This window comes from Populus euphratica, unplaced genomic scaffold (assembly GCF_000495115.2).
Source record: "Populus euphratica unplaced genomic scaffold, PopEup_1.0 scaffold39.1, whole genome shotgun sequence".
Classification (NCBI taxonomy): Eukaryota; Viridiplantae; Streptophyta; class Magnoliopsida; order Malpighiales; family Salicaceae; genus Populus; species Populus euphratica.
The window spans coordinates 275863-294844 of record NW_011499897.1 but is presented as its reverse complement, the minus strand read 5'-3'; the positions used below and the strand labels follow the sequence as shown (position 1 = coordinate 294844).

The following is an 18982-nucleotide window of genomic DNA, read 5'->3' as shown; positions in this document are numbered from 1 at the left end:
CAAATACAATCATGTTAGATTCATTTGTTTATGTGAGTTCATGGAGATTATGAAGCCTAGAGGGCTGCATTTTCCAAGCAATGAGCTAGACGCACCAAGAGGGAAAACGGAGAAGGGGAATGCTTGCGAGCCACCACTTGGACATTCGCTAGCAACAGTCTCTGCTTTTGTGTGGCCAAGTTGCAAATAGCATATAAGAAAGTTAATGATAACTAGCCAAAGCTGTTGATTTCTTCACATTCACAGAAATTTTATTTTATGTTATTTTATTTTGCTTCCCTTCTTTTCTTTCTCTCTGTTTTTCAGATTTTCACGGTTGATTTCTTCACTCTCACAGAAATTATTTCTGTGTAAACCCTCATCATCAAAGATAGAGTGATTATCTGTCTGATTGATTGATTCTAGTTTTTCGTTCTATAATGACTTCTAGAACACCTGAAGTTTGGTCAAAGCTATCATTTACGAGAAACCCAGAAAAATACACGTCTACCTGTTTGCGTGGTCTTCAGGGTGCCATTAAATTAATCTTTATAATTGGGCATTCAATTAGACAATTGGTTTGTGCCTTTAAAAAATTTAAATGTAAAAAAAAATATAAACATGTTTTTTAATAGAAAAAATCTTTTTTAATATAAAATAAAAATTTGGTACATAACTACATATATATTACAAGCTATATGCACTAATAAATATTAAAAATATTTTTTAATGTTAATTCAAGATTAATCTGAAAAACAAATATAAATTAAAATATTCAATATTGTGTATCTTGATGCCATTCATTTTTTATTTAATAATATAAAAATAATTCTTTTATAAAAAAAATGTAATAATCTATATTTCATTGAACAGACTAAAAATCATGAAGGCAAAAAATCCTAAAAAGGCACGTGATGAATAATAACAAAAAAAAAATCCTCCATTTTTTGCCTCATTATCAAATTAGGTAGTATCATTTTCAATTTTTTTCAAGCAATAAATCAAATTGTTTTCTATAGAATGGAGTACCAACCTAATATTAAAATATTTTTTTAAGATCACAAAAATCTCATAAAAAGAAATTAAAACAATACCAAGCTCAATTTCTAGGTAATGCAATGAGAAAAAAATTAATGACAAAATAAAAAAAATACTAAAATACCAAAAAACAATTTGTTAGGAGTTTTGAAGGACCACAAGGGATTAGAATCAACTAAGCAATGACGTTTCCTCTTGATTTTCCTATGCTTCACGAATTTAGGTCCTTATTTTTTTTTTATGGTGATGGAATATCTACTTATGTTGCATTAACAAATTAAATTTCATCTTCAAATGATTTTAAAAACATCTTTTATAAACTCAAGCTTAACGAGAATAAAAAAATTATTGAAGGCTCAAAAAGCTTATAATCTAAGGTAACATAACTAAGCCTAGTTTTTACAGGCACAGGTTAGGAGAAAAGCCTAGCTTTAAAGCTTAATTTTGAAGAAAAATCTAATTTCATGAGATTAACCTTAAAAAAAATTCAATACCATGGGCTCAATTATAAAAAAGCCCACTTACGATGGGTTCAAACTTGAAAAAAAGGCTGAATATCATGAGCTCATTTTAGAGAAAAAATCTAGTACTTGTAAACTTAGTCAAGTAAAAAAACTTAATGTCATTAACTCAATTTAAAAAAAAAAGTTCATTTTTTATAGGCTTTGTCTGGAAAAAATACTCGGTTACATTTTGAATTTTATTCTTTTTATAATTTTAAATATATAAAAACCATCTAAGAATCCACTATATTTTTATTGACATTAATATTATATAAAAAATAATATAAAAAAGACCTATAAGAGCCCACCATATTGTTTTTAAATAAAAAAATACTTATTATAATTTTAAAAGCAAGTTTTAATTAAATTATATAAAAAAGCACGAATAGAAAATCTTAATGTGAATGTATTAAAAATCCAATATTTTAAAAAATCATATAAAGAATTCAAAAACAAAATACAGCATAGATGTTTTATTATCACTAAATATTCATGAGCAAGTTGTTTCTAAAAATATTGCATATTAAGCTTATATATAACTATTCAGAAAGTAATTATTATATTGCCATAAAAAGCTCAAAAAATATTTGAAAATCTTGGCATAATCCGATAATTATTCAAATATTAATTTAATAAATTTATTTAAAAATAATTTTAATATAAACAAAAATAAAATAAAAAAAACGTATGGGCCATTTATAAAAGAAGCAAGCACATCTGGCCCAAAATTAAAAAGAGCACACTCTCACAACTTTTTTTAATCCAAATGACACATTATTCATCCTTATTTAAAATAAAAATAAAAAAATAAAAAAGAGAGGATGAGTGATGTATATTTTCTGGTCATTGGAGATGAATCCAATAATTAGAAAATTAGTATCCAAATTGGATCTTATAAACTCAAGTTTCAATGGTTTTAATAAAAAAATATTAAAAAAACATAACATGAATATTTAAAACTCCATTTCTAACTATAAAATACATTTTAGTCGACTGAAAAATTAAAAAAAAAACCCCAATCTATCTCTTTTTGGATATTATTGAAGGTACATATCACCTTCATTGAGTTTTTTTTAAGTAAATCCATAAATACTAAAATCATAATTGTTGGTGGTTAGAATTTAAACAGTAGAGTTTTCTCTACCCTTTTTTTTATTACAAATTTCTCTCTCATTTAACTCTAGTTATCAAACTTTTAATAGGTTAATAAAAATACTTTTTTTTTAAAACAATAAACTTGTTTTGGATTTTTTTAAAAATAATAATAATAATAAATCAGAGATTGAAATGACTTCAATCAACCCCTAATCTATAACTTGAGTTTTAGATCGGATTGTGACTTGGTTCAAGTTTTATAATTATTAATTTAATAACAATTATAAATTGAAATACAAAACAAATAAAGTTTCATGATCAAAATAAAAAAATTAAAAATAAAAGGAATTGACCCTAAGTGGGGTCATATAATTACATCTTTAACAATAATTAGTGATTAAAATACAAATTAAATAAAATTCCACGAGTAAAGCATAAAAGGTAAAAAAAAAGAGCAAGTATGCATAATATGAAATTTGAAGGATCAAATAAATTTTTTTTTATGCCTTTTAAAGAGTATAAATGGGAAAATGTTATTATTTTTTTTTTAATGTTAACTTTAGTTATTATTCTTCTCATTTTTATTTTAAAAATAACTCAAAAACCAAATTTATAAAATTGGCCTTTAAGTTAAGAAGGAAATATTGAATGCCATGTAGGGTAAGTGAGAGCATGCTAATGAAAACAAATATCAACATATAAAACTATTTCAACATAACTTACAATAATAAAATAAAAAGGAAATAAAGTTTGGTCCTCGAAGTATAACTTACGAGCCTAGAATAAAAAATTGTTATGAAAAAGAGTGAAAAACCCAAGTGTTTGTTGTGTAGTACAGTAATTATGTGAAAAGAACTAAAGTTAGGCCTCATTTGCTAGAAAGTGATTTTTAAATTGGTTAAAAGTGAATTGTTTTATAATGTTTAGCAGTATTATAAAAAATAAATTAAAAAATATTTTTTAATATTTGATTATATCATATAAAATGAGCTGAAAAATAATTTATTATTTTTTAAAAAATTATTAAAATAATAAGGATCAAATTTGACAAATAAAAAAATTATAGTGATAGAATTGAAAAAAAATTAATTTTATAAATAAATAATTTCAAATAAAACAAATAGTAATGAATAGAATTAGCATTAAATCTCACATATAAATTTTTTTAAAGATAATGAAATTATAGAAAAAAATTAGATTTCATAAATTATTTCAAATAAATTAAATTACAATTAAAAAAATAGAAATAAATCTAATAAATAAATAAAAAATAATTAAGAAAAGACTAAGATAAAAAATAAATAAACATTAAAATTAATATAAAAATTAAATATTAAAAAACAATTAAAAAAATCAACCAAAATATATAACAATACTAAATCTAATATAACTCTCCTAAGAAGCTCAATTTCAGAGTGTCAGAAGTGGGATTTGAACCCACGCCCTCTCACGAGGACCAGGACTTGAGTCTGGCGCCTTAGACCACTCGGCCATCCTGACATTGCTGAGAGGGCAATGCTGTAAAATAATTATATAGTATATAAGCATGAGCGATTTCTCGGTTTCAGATTTGAACCCTGACTGCGCACATGCTTTTGACGTAGCGGCACTGAAATAAGGTAGACGAAGCACGAACACACGTGCGAATCCTTTGCACAGTTCGAATTAAGAATGATAATTATAGTTTTTATTTTCCCTCCTCTTTTATTTTCTATAATTATAGTTTTCATTTTCTTTCTTAATCACATTCTCTTTTAATTATAACTTGGATGTACGGCACTGATTTTATCCAACGAAAATACTTCAAACAGAATGGTAAATAAATAACTGAAAATACAAACAAATTTACTGTAAGGTAATTGTGTTTTAAAGTATGATTACAATTATTTTTTCAAGTATTTTTTTACTTGGAAATATATTAAAGTAATTTTTTTATTTTTTAAATTATTTTTTAATTGAAAATATATCAAAATTTAATTCAAAAATATATAAAAATTTTATTTCAAATTTAATTGCACAGGATAATATATATATATATATATATATATATATTTATTTATTTATTTATTTTGTTTACCAAATATATTGCTGCTGTTTCTTTAATTGCTAACGCAAAAGCTAGCATAAAATCTTAATGTCTCAGGTCTATCCGCGCTTCACTTATCAAACAGCTGTTTGTTTTAAGCCTGTTATTTCAAATTACTTGATTGCCAAATTACTATTATGAAAAATTACCCTCGATCTCCAAAGCGGTGGTAGCCTTAAAAAATAATGCTTTGCATACCGAGTTAGGCTTTTTGGTCAAAGAAAAAGAAATTTCAAAAATGCTATTATAATTTATATTATGTTAATGTGCTTTTATAAATAAAGATATATTACAAAAACCTTGTTTTTCTTTTATGTAGTGTTATATCTTATTCTCAAACATGTCAATAATAAATAAATAAAATATAACCATCTCCATCAAATTTTAATATTAAAACACATTCTTTAACAAATCACAAAAGACTCAAATTTATAAATAAAAAAAATATTATAACACAAATTATAAAACTCAAACTAGCTCAAAAACTTAAAAGTATTGTGTAGAACCTGATCAAACTAGGACTTGTATCAATTCAAGTCGAAAGGAAAGTAAGGAAAAGTATTAACCCAGCCTAACCCAGATAAAAATTCATAATCTGATCAATCCAGTTTATAATTTAATCAAAACCTTGATCGAATCACAATACATTTTTTTATTTAATATTTATAAGTTTCATTAACAATATAACATGACTTAATGTTTAACACTTTGAAGATTTTTTCAAATTTTCTCCACAAGTTTCGTAGCTATCAAAACACTGCCATTGTTATAAGAAAACATTAAGATGCTAAAAAAAAAAAAACCAAGATTCAAAACAAATAGAAAAGAACCCTAAACGTCACAAATTCAAGAACAACAAAGTATCCAAGTGTCATGGAAGAAGAGAGGAAGTGTACCAAGGTTACTGAGATAAGTTCTTCGATGGCGAGAAGAGTTTTGAAAGCTAAGGAGAAGAAGCAGCTGTTGTAAAATAAATTCATAACCCTACAAAAGAAAGTAGATGTTGTTTACATATAAATACATATAAGTGGGCTGATTTGGCAAGGTTGGTTTCATACGGACTTGGACTTACATTTGGGCTTGTAGCTTGTCATTCAGTTTATTAGGCCTGTGAAAGCCTCTATATATTTTTTTGTGCTCTCAATTAGGGATCTAGCTATTGTCCTGGATTCGATCACTATGAAGTTTTATAACTACGTGTGTGAGTTGAAAAAAAGGGAAGGGGAGAGAAAGTTTTGGTTCGGTCATATTTTTACCATAAAAAAACTAATTTTAGTATTAATAAATCTATATTGGAGACGAGGTTTTAGTATTAATAAATCTATATTGGAGACTCATGCAACCTTTAACCATGCTAAAAAAATATAACAAAATTCAAAATAAATAAATCTAGTTTGATTTTAGGCTTTTCAACAATTGTAGAGTTTTTTTAAGTTAAAAACAAGATTATTAAGGTTTTTACTTAATATATATTAAACTTTGAGTTTTAAATATACAAAAACTAGGACACTAAATCTTTTCTGATTGAAATTTTTTACAATATATAACATGTTGTTTGTTCTATTAAAAAAATATATTGTTTGCTCTTTTAAAAATATTATATGCACTTAGTTTTTTTTCTTTGAGGGCAGGCACGCAGGCCCATTTTTTTTTAAATAGTCCTTTAGTTTTTTTTTTAAAAAAAGTTTAGAATAAAATTATTTAATTAATATTTTTAAATATATGATATTTTTCTAAGAGTAAGATTGAAACTCGGCAATATTAACAATTACTTTATGGATAATTATATATGAACTTAAAATGTATAATTATTTTAAATTTACTCATAAATATTCAATAAGAATAAAATATCTATTTTTAATTTTATTTTATTTTTAAAAAAACACTATTAAATAAATTATTCTCCTATTTTTTGTACGTTTGCTTGAAGATTATTATTTTTTAATTGATACTTGCTTTTTTAATCATTGTATGTTTTTATTTTAAAAAAATAACCATGATAAAAAAATATTTTTATCAAAATAAAAAATAAATACATGAACAAGAAAATGAAAAACTAAAAAATATAAACGTGTCGATATAATGGGACGAGGAATTACTATGATGTTGCCCACGAAATTAATTGTTTGTCAAGTATTTGATTTTTCTTTAACGTGACGCAAAATTAAGAGATGTTTCAATAATGTTCTAATGAAGACTAATGTTATTAGAAATTCCTTGGCGAGAAATCTAAACTGTTGCACAATTATCACCGTTGTATAAAGAAAATCCAAAAAGTTCAAAGAAAAGAATTCTATCAAATTAAGGAGTATTGTATGGTGGGAACTAGCAAATATTTGTCATCCTGAGAAGAACAGAAGAGGGATGAAGGAAGGAATGCTAAAATCACATAGCAGAATATAATCTAGCTACAATATATTTCTTCAAGAATTATTTTTGAGTTAATTTATCTCACCAGCTTCTACAAAAGCTTGGAAATTAACTTGAAACAAACGACTAAGGGTTTCAAGACCTTTTGTTTAACAATATTTATGGAACGAGCATATATATATATATATATTGCAAACGTTCGTTTTGCATGGTTGTGAATAATTAATACTCGTGATGGGAAATATCGAAACTTTTTATTTTTTTTGGTTCTTTTCCCTCTCCGCAGGAGGAACTGCGGGACGGGAAAACATGGAATATGCAAATTCTGTAATGAAGGCATCGCAAGCCACAAAAAGATCCCGAAGTGTAGATGACCACTCTAGCTTAGCTTGTCTGAGCTTCCTTCTGGGTTATGTTGTCATTAATTATAAACTTCTCTGGTGCTTTAAAAAAAAAACCTTCTCTGCTGCATTAAGCAACATGCATGCAGTTTTCAGTATTAACATTTTATAAAAATTAGGATCATTTGGCAGGCACGCATTATTTACTAGATATATGATATATGGGATTAACTGGTGATATATAAACTCAAGGGAATTCTAATTAATGTAAACCTATGCATTCCCAATAAATTAACAAACGTGATTCAACACAGAAAACAAGTAGAACTAGACTTACCTCTGGCATGAGATAACAAGCAGTACTGCCCCCCCCTAGCCAGCTCTTCATATTATAATAAGCCGAAGAAGTCAGAGGGCAACTCTCCTTTGGCGGGTAACTGAGTACTAGATTAAAGCTATAAGTTGTAATCTATACCATCACCTGCCAAAGAAGAGAAGCCTTTAACTAGTTCACTTAAGGATTTTTGCACTTTTTGGAGAGCATGACCATCACCTCTGGGCTATGGTTATGCAGGCAATGCACCACGAGGGATTTATAAGTGCTTGATCGTGGGGTTCTAAGGAATAAACTGTTGAATAAATAGCATATGCTATGTGGATATCCATATTGTGGTGCCTGGTTTCTACGCGTTCCATACAATGATCCTTTTATCTGAAAAGTCTATTACACAAAGTAGTGCTCGAGTGATTCTACTTGCATGATTTAGACCCTTCTGTATTATGCTGATCTCTCTCTCTCTCTCTCTCTCTCTCTCTATCTATCTATGTATCTATCTATATTGTTTTGAAGGTGAAGGGAAGAGTTGAAAAGGCAATGAAGAGGAGAGAGATGCCGTCCTTCGCCTAGGAAGGTGGCAGCAAAACCTGGGCCTGAAAGGTATATCCTGTGTCATATTCTTTCTCATTTTCATTCACCTTTAATGATTTTTGTTTCTGTGGTATTTCTTTTTCTTTTCACATCTAAACATTGAAATATCTTGGATTAGATTTCCATCTTCGTCCAATCAGAGTCCAGAAGGGGAGGTGAAACTATCTTCAATATTGCCTGTCTTCCATGTGTCTGGCCTTAGGAGAACTCTCTCTCATTTTTATAAGGCAACATATCTTTCTGTATCCAACTAATTGGAAAAGAACTAGATGCGTCATACTGATTGCTTTGGTTTTCATTGGTAGAAAAGTTTGTGTTATATGATCTGTTCTCTTTTTGTTTGATTAATGCTTGCTTCGGCTTGCCTTGGTTGCATAAGTGATAGTTATTCTTTCTGGCCCAAGTAAGCATTTCAGATACAAAATGCAAAGAAGTGATATAAAAAAAATTACAAAATTCAAATTAAGGATAGATTGTCGGCATTTAACATGCAAAACCCTAGACAGAAATAATGCTTCAACTTTAATATCTGATCAGTTTCCCTGCCAATAAAAACCTCTGATAATCAGATTCTGATCGTCTTTTCTCTCTCTTTGTTCTAGATGGTCTCCTACTTAATTTGACAGCTGACCTTCTGTTGCAGATCTCTCCCTCAAAGTACTGACTCCCATGCATGTACCTGTAGGAAACCAAAACCCCATCACATTGGCTCATCAGATCATATCCACGCATGGTCCATTTTTAGTTTTTACTTGTCTCGTAATTTATTTCCACAGTTTAAAAGTCGTTTAGTAGATTCCATTAACAGTTTTGTGAATGCTTTTTTACATGTGTAAATGCAAGAAAAAAGAGAGGAAGAATTTGATAAAATGAAGATAGCATTGAAGTCTTGAACAAAGATATTAGTGGTGCTGTTGGAGTTGACCGAACTGCACCTGCCAATAAAAACTTGTAGCGCCAAATTATTTCTTGAGCAAATGACAAGGTATAATTAGAAACTTCCCCGATTTTCAACCAAAAAAAAATAAAAATTAGAAACTTCTTGTTTCAAGGATTTCAGAAATTATTGATAGGCCCACCAACCCAGGTAGGTTTAAGGGCTAAGAACAGGACTAATTTAGCCCCAGAAGAATAGAAAGCCAGGCAGGCTTAGAATTCTAATCATATTCATGTGTTGCCTCAGGAATTGGAGTGATAAAATGGGCCAGATGTAGCAGCCCAATGAAAAACTTTAGATAATACTATAAAGTTATCCCAGGTCAATAATTTTCTAACATTGAAAAAAAAAAAGCTTAGAAGATGATAGTGTTTTTAAATTAATTAGAAGAATCTGGAACCTAGAAGTTAATATGAATAAATTCAATAAATTTGATTAATTAAATAAAATGAGTATTAAAAAATATAATAACAAAATGAGAATTAAAATTGATATAAATATAAATTAATATGATACATTTAATTTTTAAAAAAACATGAACGAAACTTAATGTGATGAGAAGAAAAAAAATTCCAACAGGACCAATTGTTATGCCGTCGTGTACACATGTTTACTTATATAAAAAAAATGTCAGAATGCTTTTAATGTTATTGTCAAAGGTGGTTTTTAGCTACCAAAAAATATTTGACGTGTTGTCCAAAAAAAAAAGATAATTTTATAGGAAAAATTTTAAAAAATTTTAAAATTTAATACTTAATAAATTTAGTGGTAGAAGATAAGATTAAAAGGGAAAAAATAAGTTTTAAAAAAAATCTTAAGAAATCCTCGAAAATTTTAAGGACCATAATAGAAAAAAAACCTTAATATTTTACAGTGCAATAAAAAACCAAATTCTTTTGGTATATGTTAATAATAATTTTATTCTTTCTGTAAAATGTATATATAGGCAGGTTTGTCTTCGGAGAAAACATCCCATGGTCTCATCGAGGAGAACCAGCGAAATCTTCCCCGCTTGCAGCTTCGATGTAGTTACCCAACCAAATTCAGTGACGCCAACAACCTGGCATGAGTTGGCCAATCATGGGCTGACACAACACAACTGCAATAATATGGACCCCAAACTGGTCAGAAGGGCCCACTCCCTCAACATCGAGAGTTGTAGGCTTTCGAGTGCACTCAGATAATATGATAATTTCATTTTTGGATAGGCTCTCTATATGCCACCACTCCATGGGCCACTCGTTTGGTCTTGCTGTTCAATCGCCACCACTCCATGGGCCACTCGTTTGGTCTTACTGTTCAATCGCCAATAATAATAATAATAATAATAAAATCATCTAGGTGATGGTCAAGTGGTTAATCGCCAGTAATAATAATAATAATAATAATAAAATCATCTAGGTGGTGGACAAGTGGCAAGAATTTGGGATCAAGAGGTTTGTTTCCTCTGTGGTCTCAGATTCGAGTCCTTAGTTGCTCATATGATGGCCACTGGAGGCTTATATGGTCGTTAACTTCAGGGCCCGTGAGATTAGTCGTGGTGCGCGCAAGCTGACCCTGACACCCACGACCCGGACACCCACGTTAATCTAAAATAATAATAATAATAATGACTTGGGATCAAGGGGTTTGCTCTCTCTGTGGTCTCACCTTCGAGTGCTTGGTTACTCATATAATGGCCACTGGAGGCTTATATGGTCGTTAACTTCAGGGCCCGTGAGATTAGTCGTGGTGCGTGCAAGCTGGCCTGGACACTCACGTTAATCTAAAAAACAATAATAATAATAATGTCCAAAACTAACACAGTAATAAGAGAGATCACAAAATGCCTCAAGAAAATGAAAATCATATACCTTCAACTGCCAACAAGATCATAGATTGTATACAGTAGCATGCAAAAGGACAGTAAATCCACTGGGATTGGCATCCTCCGATGAATCGGCGGCAGCATGTCTATTCCCATCTCAGCGTGAAAGGACAATAAATCCATTGTATGGCTCAGCCGATTGCCATTGCCCCATTTGCCGCTCGAACGCCACTGTACCTCCACCCATTGGTATGACTCACTCACCAGCAGACCGTCTGCTCATATATAAAGTTGATGTCACTCATATCAATTTCTTGATCTTAAATTGACTGAGATTATTAATTTGTAACTTACTTTACATTGCTCCCATTTACTGTTATTGTAGTAACTTCTGTTTTGTTTTTTAAAATGTTTTTTAAATAGTATTTTAATTAAAAATATATTAAATTGATGTATATTAAGTATTTTTTTTGTTTAATTTAATGTGTTAATATCAAAATGAAATATTTTTTTTTAATATATTTTTAATTGAAAAATATTTTTGAAAAATTGCATCACTAATTAAAATAATTCACATGCCTGGTTTTAATGTGATATATACCTTACATATTCTGGAGCACTACAAGAATAGAACACAACATTCAGACAGCTTTCACTGCTACGTAGAACACGAGCATGGACACTGATCACTCCATCTTCATAAATGAAACGTTGAGAGGGGGAAGTAGGAGAGATTAGACAGGGCAACAGTACCGAAATTGGCTAGGCTGGTAATGTTAGGGTTGCCATACGGTGAGCCGCCATGTTCGAGAAGCAAAACGCTAGCGTTTTGGTGGAGAGTGGCAGCTAATGGACAACCAGTAGTTCCACCACCCACAATTATGTATATGATATCGTCAGAGCTGAAGTTGCATTGTCCATGAAAGAGTAATTTGGAGCTGGGGAAAGAGAGTTTAATTAATTAGTGGTGGTTTTTCAAGTAATTAGTGTTGTGCATGAAATTAATAAAGGCTAATATTTATGCTTTGCTAGAAGCGTTAATTAGTTGTGGAGGTCAACTATATGACAGTATTGTATATATTCAACAGCATCTCAAATTAATTTATTGCAAAGTTGTCCTTCAGCAGCAGGGCATAACATTTTCTTCATTTCTTGAATCCTGGGATGCAGTTTGCCGATCATTGTCAAACTTTGTGGGTGTTTTTTCGCCGAAGCAAGAAATCTTTGCACCCGCAGAAGTTATAGCTGTTGAGATTGTTGATTTTCTGCTTATATAAGCACCAAGTTTGCTGGCTTGTTTTTGCACAACAAACCATAATTTAAGTGCTTGTTCATTCAAAGAACGGGTCTTGGGTGGTGCAGATTTTGGTGCTTGTTTCGTCGGAATTCTCTTTCTTCATGGGTTTTGTGCCTCTGATAGAGGGAGGTACTCTGATTGTGTTCTCTTATAGATAAGTCAAATCAATGTTTATGAATAGATTAATTACCTATAAGTAACGATGTTTATCACAAAACATTAATTTTATTGGCTTATTTTTATTGTTATATAATTAAATAAAAAATTATGTTTTCATAAAAAAATATTAAATTTAATGGGTTAATTAACTATGGATTTCATATATTAACTCGAATTTATTAAAGTATTTATTATCCTTTTTAATTTAACATATTTTTTAATTTTTTTTTAATTTTCTGTTGAATGGTCGTGAAACATAAACTCTGATGAGTGAAAAAGTTCACTCCAATGTGATGGAGTGAGCTGCATATTGAAAGCTCAGAAGGCAACCGTCACTGATACCATTGGAATCATCTTTGAGGGATCCATCTTACCTTACCTCACGACACTTGTTGATGAAATAGCTTTAGTTTGACTTTGTCATTTTTATTTTCTTTTCCTTTCTTTTTTTTCTTATCTTCAATTTCCATACCTATATCTTTCCAAATTAGCAAAGAGGACAATTGATTTTTTACTTTGCTGTCATTTTTGTGTTAATTTTTATTATTTTAATTACTATTTTTAAGAAACTTAATTTTTTAATGTGTTTTTTTTTATGAAATTATTCTAATTTCATAAATCACATAATAAATTTAATAAGTTCATATGAATTTTAATTTTGTTTTTTCGTTAATTTTTTTGTTAATTTTATTTTTTAACATTGTTTACGCCAGTTAAAAATTAAACCTTGGGGAAGTTTTTTTTATGAAATTGCAACATAGAGCACTGTATTGCAGGAGCATGAAACTTCATTAGACTGCGATAATGTGAATGAATTAGATAGCTTCTTACAATTTACAAAACTGATGTATTTTACACAAGTATTAACAAAAATAGAAAATCGGCTAAAATAAAAGAGTGAAATTGAAGGGCTAACTAAGGTCCTGAGAAAAACACTGATTGACTGCAAAATATGGATCAATACTCAATAGAGAGAGTTGTAGGTAAAGCAGGTGGCCACAATGGAGGCTACGCAAATCACCAGTGAAGGAAGAAGCGTGACATTTAAGAGCTTACTCTCGCCCAAGTACCCAGCAAGTGTAATCGTGCCATCTGCAACTACACGGGCTAATGTCCCGGCTTCTGTTGAGAGCAAACCACCATTATAGGTTCCGCGGGAAAGCCTGGATGACATGACTCGAGAGAGCAGCGACAAATTGACCCCTAGACGAAAAGCAAAATCCACAAAACTAGGTTAGCAATTAACCTGCTTTGTTGTAACAAGGTAGTTCAATGCAAATGCAAATAGGCCTTGAAGGAAGGCATCAAGTTATCCTTCACGTCTCATCATATTTTATATTCATCCACAATAGTTCTAATAGTTGGACTGTAGGTCTTGAACAAAAATGGATATAACGTATCAACCACTTCGGTGAGGGAATAGTAGAGGTCACTTCCTGTTGGTTCATGGCAATCCCACAAGTTAAAATTTTTAGCTTGTTTTTTCTTCTGATTTGAGTCCACAATTATTTGATTGCTGCAATATGGATTAAAAAACTAAGATATAAGAATAGCAAGGTATATCTTTTCAAAACATGTGTGGAATGTCCCAGAAAAGCTTATGGAGAGCTGCAACCTGACCCATTGTTTGTGCTTTTCCCCTTTTTGAGGAGAACACTGCCCTCCTCCAACTCCCTCATTTCTTTATGTTCATCATTACGAGTAAAACAATAGAATTGAACAGTTCCTCACCTTCAAGTACCTCCGCAGAAACAAACATGATGAGTCCAGAGCAGACATACTGTGGGACAGTATACGGGCTTATTATATGGAAGCTCAGTAGTATTCCTATGCAAACCATAATTTCTGATGCCAATAAAATTTGCCTGCAATTGGATCAACGAGGAAGAACTATATTGGTAGGATATGACAAACACTTCAAGAGGTTTAGATAAGCAAAGATAAAACTTTGGAATTCTACAGAATTCAAAAGCATGCTTCCTGTATGAAGACTTACCTATCTTCAAACATGTTACTAATGTAGCTTCCAACAACAATGTTTACTGGAAGGACTGTTAGCCCAAGGCATGCAAGAAAAATTGCCACCGAGCTTGTAGACCAACCGAAGTAGTATGTGGTAACAACACTAGATTCTGAGAGTAAAACCTCCATTGCATATTTGAGCATGAAATATATCAACAGCTGAACCTGAAGACATTAAAGAAACTTAAGAGGGCAGTAGCAGATATGTGACGCTAAGAAGCAGGCACAAGTCCCAGTCAGCCAGGCCTGGCTGACAATGACCAGTTTATTGAAAGTGAGGTTCCATTCCACAAACTGACTACAAACTCAATAAGAAGTGTATAAATCTCAGTGTAAAATGCTACACTATCTGCTTAAGGGAAAATCTCGATCCAGTAGGTATAGGAGGCTGGTAAAGCCACAAAGGGAATGACCAGAACCTTTGGATTGAATTCCTAGGTTACCTATTGGGCCAGCAGCCACCTAAGACACAAAAATTATCATGAAGCCATTCTAGAATCTCCTGAGAGCTTTCTGCCAGTCCTGACCGGTGGTCTTCAGAGAAAATGGCCTTTACAATGTAATGATCATATCAATTCCTCCATAATGCCTAATCATACCATTGGGGAGATATCACTGATGACAGAGATGAAACTTCTGCACCATCACTTCATGCATAGTTCCAACAAATTATAATCGGTTCCTTTACCAAATAGTTTTACAAACTAACATCCACACCCACATCTAATGCAAGAACTAATGAACTTAAATTCCTCCATGTAACCTGATGAAACTAGTGAATTTTAGATTTAACATGATAGAGTCTCATACCTTTACAGAGGGTGTAAGTAGCTTATATGCCGATCCAATTGACGTGGCTGGTCCCCGGGATTCCTCTGGAGCTCCATCACTTCCATCAAATTCTCCATCACCGTCTTCAGTCTCTTGCTTGTCTTCTGAATTCAATAATAATGGTTTTTTAAGACCCTTCTCGAGGGCATCATTTTCTACCGGTTCTGTCAATCAAAATAATCAAAATCTGGATCATACATTTGAACACAATGGTGTCAATATTTTGATATTTTTCACAGTAAATAATTAATGCAGGGAAAAATTTTGGTCATACCTCCTAAACCTAGCTAACCCCAACTCATGCCTCAAGCACAAACAGGTCTCTCCTAGCTACAAGTCTACCTTTAGCCCAAAATCTAGCAAGTTTTGGGACCCAGCATTTCAATTGTTGGATTACAAAACAAGCATGTGGTAATGGTTATTCAGCCTTAAATGACCTTTCCAAGCATGATCCTATTAGGCCCTACTTGGTGGATAAGAAGTGTTGTAGGTATTGATCAGCACATGATTATGTAGAATAGTGAAATAAGTAAACCTATCAACTCTAAATGCCCAATAAACTTGTTGCGATGATAAACTATGTCTAAACTGTTTGAATAAGTTGAACCTTTGGTTGAAGCTTAGCATGCTTTCATCCATCCAAAAAAAGATATGCTTCATATTGAAATTTTCTTAATATTTGAAATAAAGAAAAGGAAAACAACAGTAGGGTCAATAACAATGTGAAACAAGGAGTTCTGATTCCCTTTTATAAATATCCAAACATATGCAGCATGATTACAGATCGAAAAGGTCATGAGAGTATATGTGCAAGATCAAACTCGAGATGCAGTGTGAGAAGAGTCAATATACCAGTAGTAGATTCCTGCGCTGCACTGCTCTCTTCAGTCTCAATACAAGGTTCTCTAAATGAGATCCACAGCCATACTAGATATAAAAGCCAAGCCAGAGACATAAGCCAGCCTGGTGAAGTTTCTTGATTGAATGTAACCTTGTAAATTTTAAAGTTAGCTTGAAGTAAGCCAGCAAGAGCAGGACCACACGCCATTCCAAGAGCACTGGCACTAACAAAACCTGCTGATGCCTGCATGCGTATTTTAAGTGGTACGCAATCACTGATGTAGCGCCGATTAACAGCTCTAGCAGAACCCAATCTACACCATAAAGAGTATGATTAAGTCAACTTGGATAAGGTAGACGTAAGAAAATACTGTAAGTTTTATGAAATTTCCACCATGTAGCTTGAAGTTCGATGAAGGAACTCAAGTTATATGGTTATTCTCTTATACTGAACTTTAGGATGTTCCCCTGCATGTGGCTGGGTGTGTGGGTGTGAGTATGGGTGTTTAAAGAGCTCCATATCATACAACAAAAGATTGGTTGCTCAAGTCTATCATAGTTTAGAAGTCAAGACCACCCTTGTGATTATCATTCAAGTCTGTCTGAAATTCGTGATGATGCCAAATCACTCAATTTGTAACATATAGTACCTACAAAAGATGACTACTCTACAAACCACCTAGTGGAAATTATTCCCATCATGTAAACAGACATAAAAAATGACAAGGAAGAGGATGAAGATTGCTTACCCACAGAAAAGACGGCCAATTAGAAGAATAGCTATAGAATTAAAGTCATATGCCAATGCATACATAACATTTCCGATGAACAGAACAATGCTGCTAAATACAAGAGGTTTGAAGTATGACTTATTTGACCAAGCACTAAAATATACTGAAGAAAACACCTGTGCAACAGCCATTGATCCAATCACAATACCACAAACTGTTGCTGCAGCTCCGAGGCTCATGGAGTAGTCATCTGCTGTAGGTACAATAATATATGTATTGACCATATAAAGAAACGTGTTGACTAAGTTCAAGAGAAGCGACATAAAATGGTATCTCTGATCATCAACAGGTCCCTCAGAAGTCGGTAGCTCTTCTTGCATGATGAGTGCATGTTGTGCCAAGAAGTTGAGGTAGTTTGTTGAGTGGGTTAGCCTGTCAACAGCTGCTTTCATTGAATCAACAACAGGTTCCTGCAGATTAACACCAGAAAACACCATAGCAACTTGGTCAGTTCCAAAACTTATGGCCACTAGACTGCCAAAATATAAAGCTTCAACATGGTTTGTTGGAAATCTCAAAAAGGAAATGGATTGAGTATGGAAAACCAAAAGAAACCTGGAAGGGAAAAGCAGGCTGATCATAAATTGATAGGTAGCTTCCCTGATGTTCCTGAAGTTCATGAAGATTGCGTGATATGGCTCCAACAACTGCCCCTAGACCCTGCACCAATAGCCAGTAGCAACTCATTAACTCAACATATATAGTTCTCTTTCTTGAAATGAAAGATCTAGAAAGAATTTCAAGCATTAGAATAAAAAGAAAAATAGTGAATTTCTTTGAGTTAGGCATATTACCACATGCTTGAACACTTGCTGCAGCTGGGAGTAAGGATGATTAGCACGAGTTTTGACATAGTAATCAGTGAATCTATATCCAAAACGTTTATCAAACTTCTTCAGTATCTTACGCAGACCAATGGCATTTATCTCTATAAAAAAGAGAAGCTTTAAGAGATCTCGTCCCACTTCTCTATAAGCTTCTCGTAACTGAGATATTTCAGATATATCTGGCTGCTGCTGAAGAGCCTCCTGCTGCTCATTAAGCTTGGCTATTCTGCTTGCAAGCAGCCCTTGTTGTTCCAAAAGAAAAAGGACAATCTTCTCGATCTGGAATTGGAATTACAAAAAAAACTATAACACCACATTTTGTTTCAACCTTAAGTGAGGGACTCAGTTTGGAAATGTCACAAAGACAGCAGAAAGCATCATATTGACAGGAGGCTTCTGAATTCTGATATAACTTCCAGTTGAGAAGTGACAGTTGCAACACACTCACACGTGCAAAACAAGAAAACATGCATTGCACATAAATATGTGGGGTTTGATATATCTACATTGCATTACCGAAGTACCTCTCTATACCTGATTATCCAACATTCTTGAGAAATCCTTGAGTACATGCCGGCGATCCTGTGTTCCAACTTCAATTTGTTGAGCATGTTGTCTAACTTTCTTCTTCATTAATTTGTAGTTGATATAGTATCTACAAGAAAGCAGATCCATGAACAAAATAAAACAGAAAACTTGAGGAAGCTTGAAAAGAATGCTTTACAATCATGCATTACAGTGCACAGAAACAATGGACTTCTTATTGTCACTCTCAGAATGCTGCAACAACATGGCGGCAACATGCATAATCAAGTGAAACAATTCTCACACCATATGTACAACCCTCTAAAGTTCAACCTAATGACCTACATGCAAACATGTGAAATGAAAATGTGTGATTTAATTCAGAGATTACTGGAATAAACCCAAAATTTGATTTGGTTTCCGAATTTAATTAAGGAATATAATCACAACCCAGTTGAACAAAAGCTAAGCTGCAAGTTTTACACTCCCGCGGAGATGGATTAATGGCTCCAAACACGTTAAGCACAAATACCATTTGACATCTCCAAATAGATTTTTGACCCGCCAAAGGAAAAAAAAAATTGGGGGGGGTGGGGGCACGGCGAG

General features: G+C 32.0%; 1 protein-coding gene, 1 long non-coding RNA gene and 1 other non-coding gene across 14 annotated transcripts in view; 1 reads left to right on the top strand and 2 right to left on the bottom strand.

The window, feature by feature from the left end:
• Positions 1-4031: 4031 nt before the first annotated feature.
• TRNAL-CAA (transfer RNA leucine (anticodon CAA)) lies at positions 4032-4115 on the bottom strand. Its single transcript has one exon. It is a non-coding gene; the product is annotated as a tRNA-Leu (tRNA).
• Positions 4116-8171: 4056 nt separating this feature from the next.
• LOC105132179 (uncharacterized) lies at positions 8172-9207 on the top strand. Of its 2 annotated transcripts, none has more exons than XR_843553.1 (2): positions 8172-8349; positions 8984-9207. It is a non-coding gene; the product is annotated as an uncharacterized LOC105132179 (long non-coding RNA). The 2 variants fall into 2 exon arrangements; XR_843554.1 differs by having other exon boundaries at positions 8943-9207.
• A 4135-nt stretch (positions 9208-13342) lies between these two features.
• Positions 13343-18982, bottom strand: part of LOC105132178 (SPX domain-containing membrane protein At4g22990-like) — an 11717-nt gene continuing 6077 nt past the window's right edge. For all 11 annotated transcript variants that reach the window (XM_011035510.1, XM_011035513.1, XM_011035511.1 and 8 more), the window contains 9 exons: positions 18386-18506; positions 17819-18130; positions 17580-17684; positions 16983-17434; positions 16246-16547; positions 15373-15557; positions 14537-14727; positions 14272-14405; positions 13343-13743 (listed from right to left, as the gene is read on the bottom strand). In XM_011035510.1, the coding sequence (XP_011033812.1) occupies positions 13505-13743; positions 14272-14405; positions 14537-14727; positions 15373-15557; positions 16246-16547; positions 16983-17434; positions 17580-17684; positions 17819-18130; positions 18386-18506 (2041 nt within the window). In that variant the 3' untranslated portion in view covers positions 13343-13504. The remainder of the gene's footprint in view (positions 13744-14271; positions 14406-14536; positions 14728-15372; positions 15558-16245; positions 16548-16982; positions 17435-17579; positions 17685-17818; positions 18131-18385; positions 18507-18982) is intronic.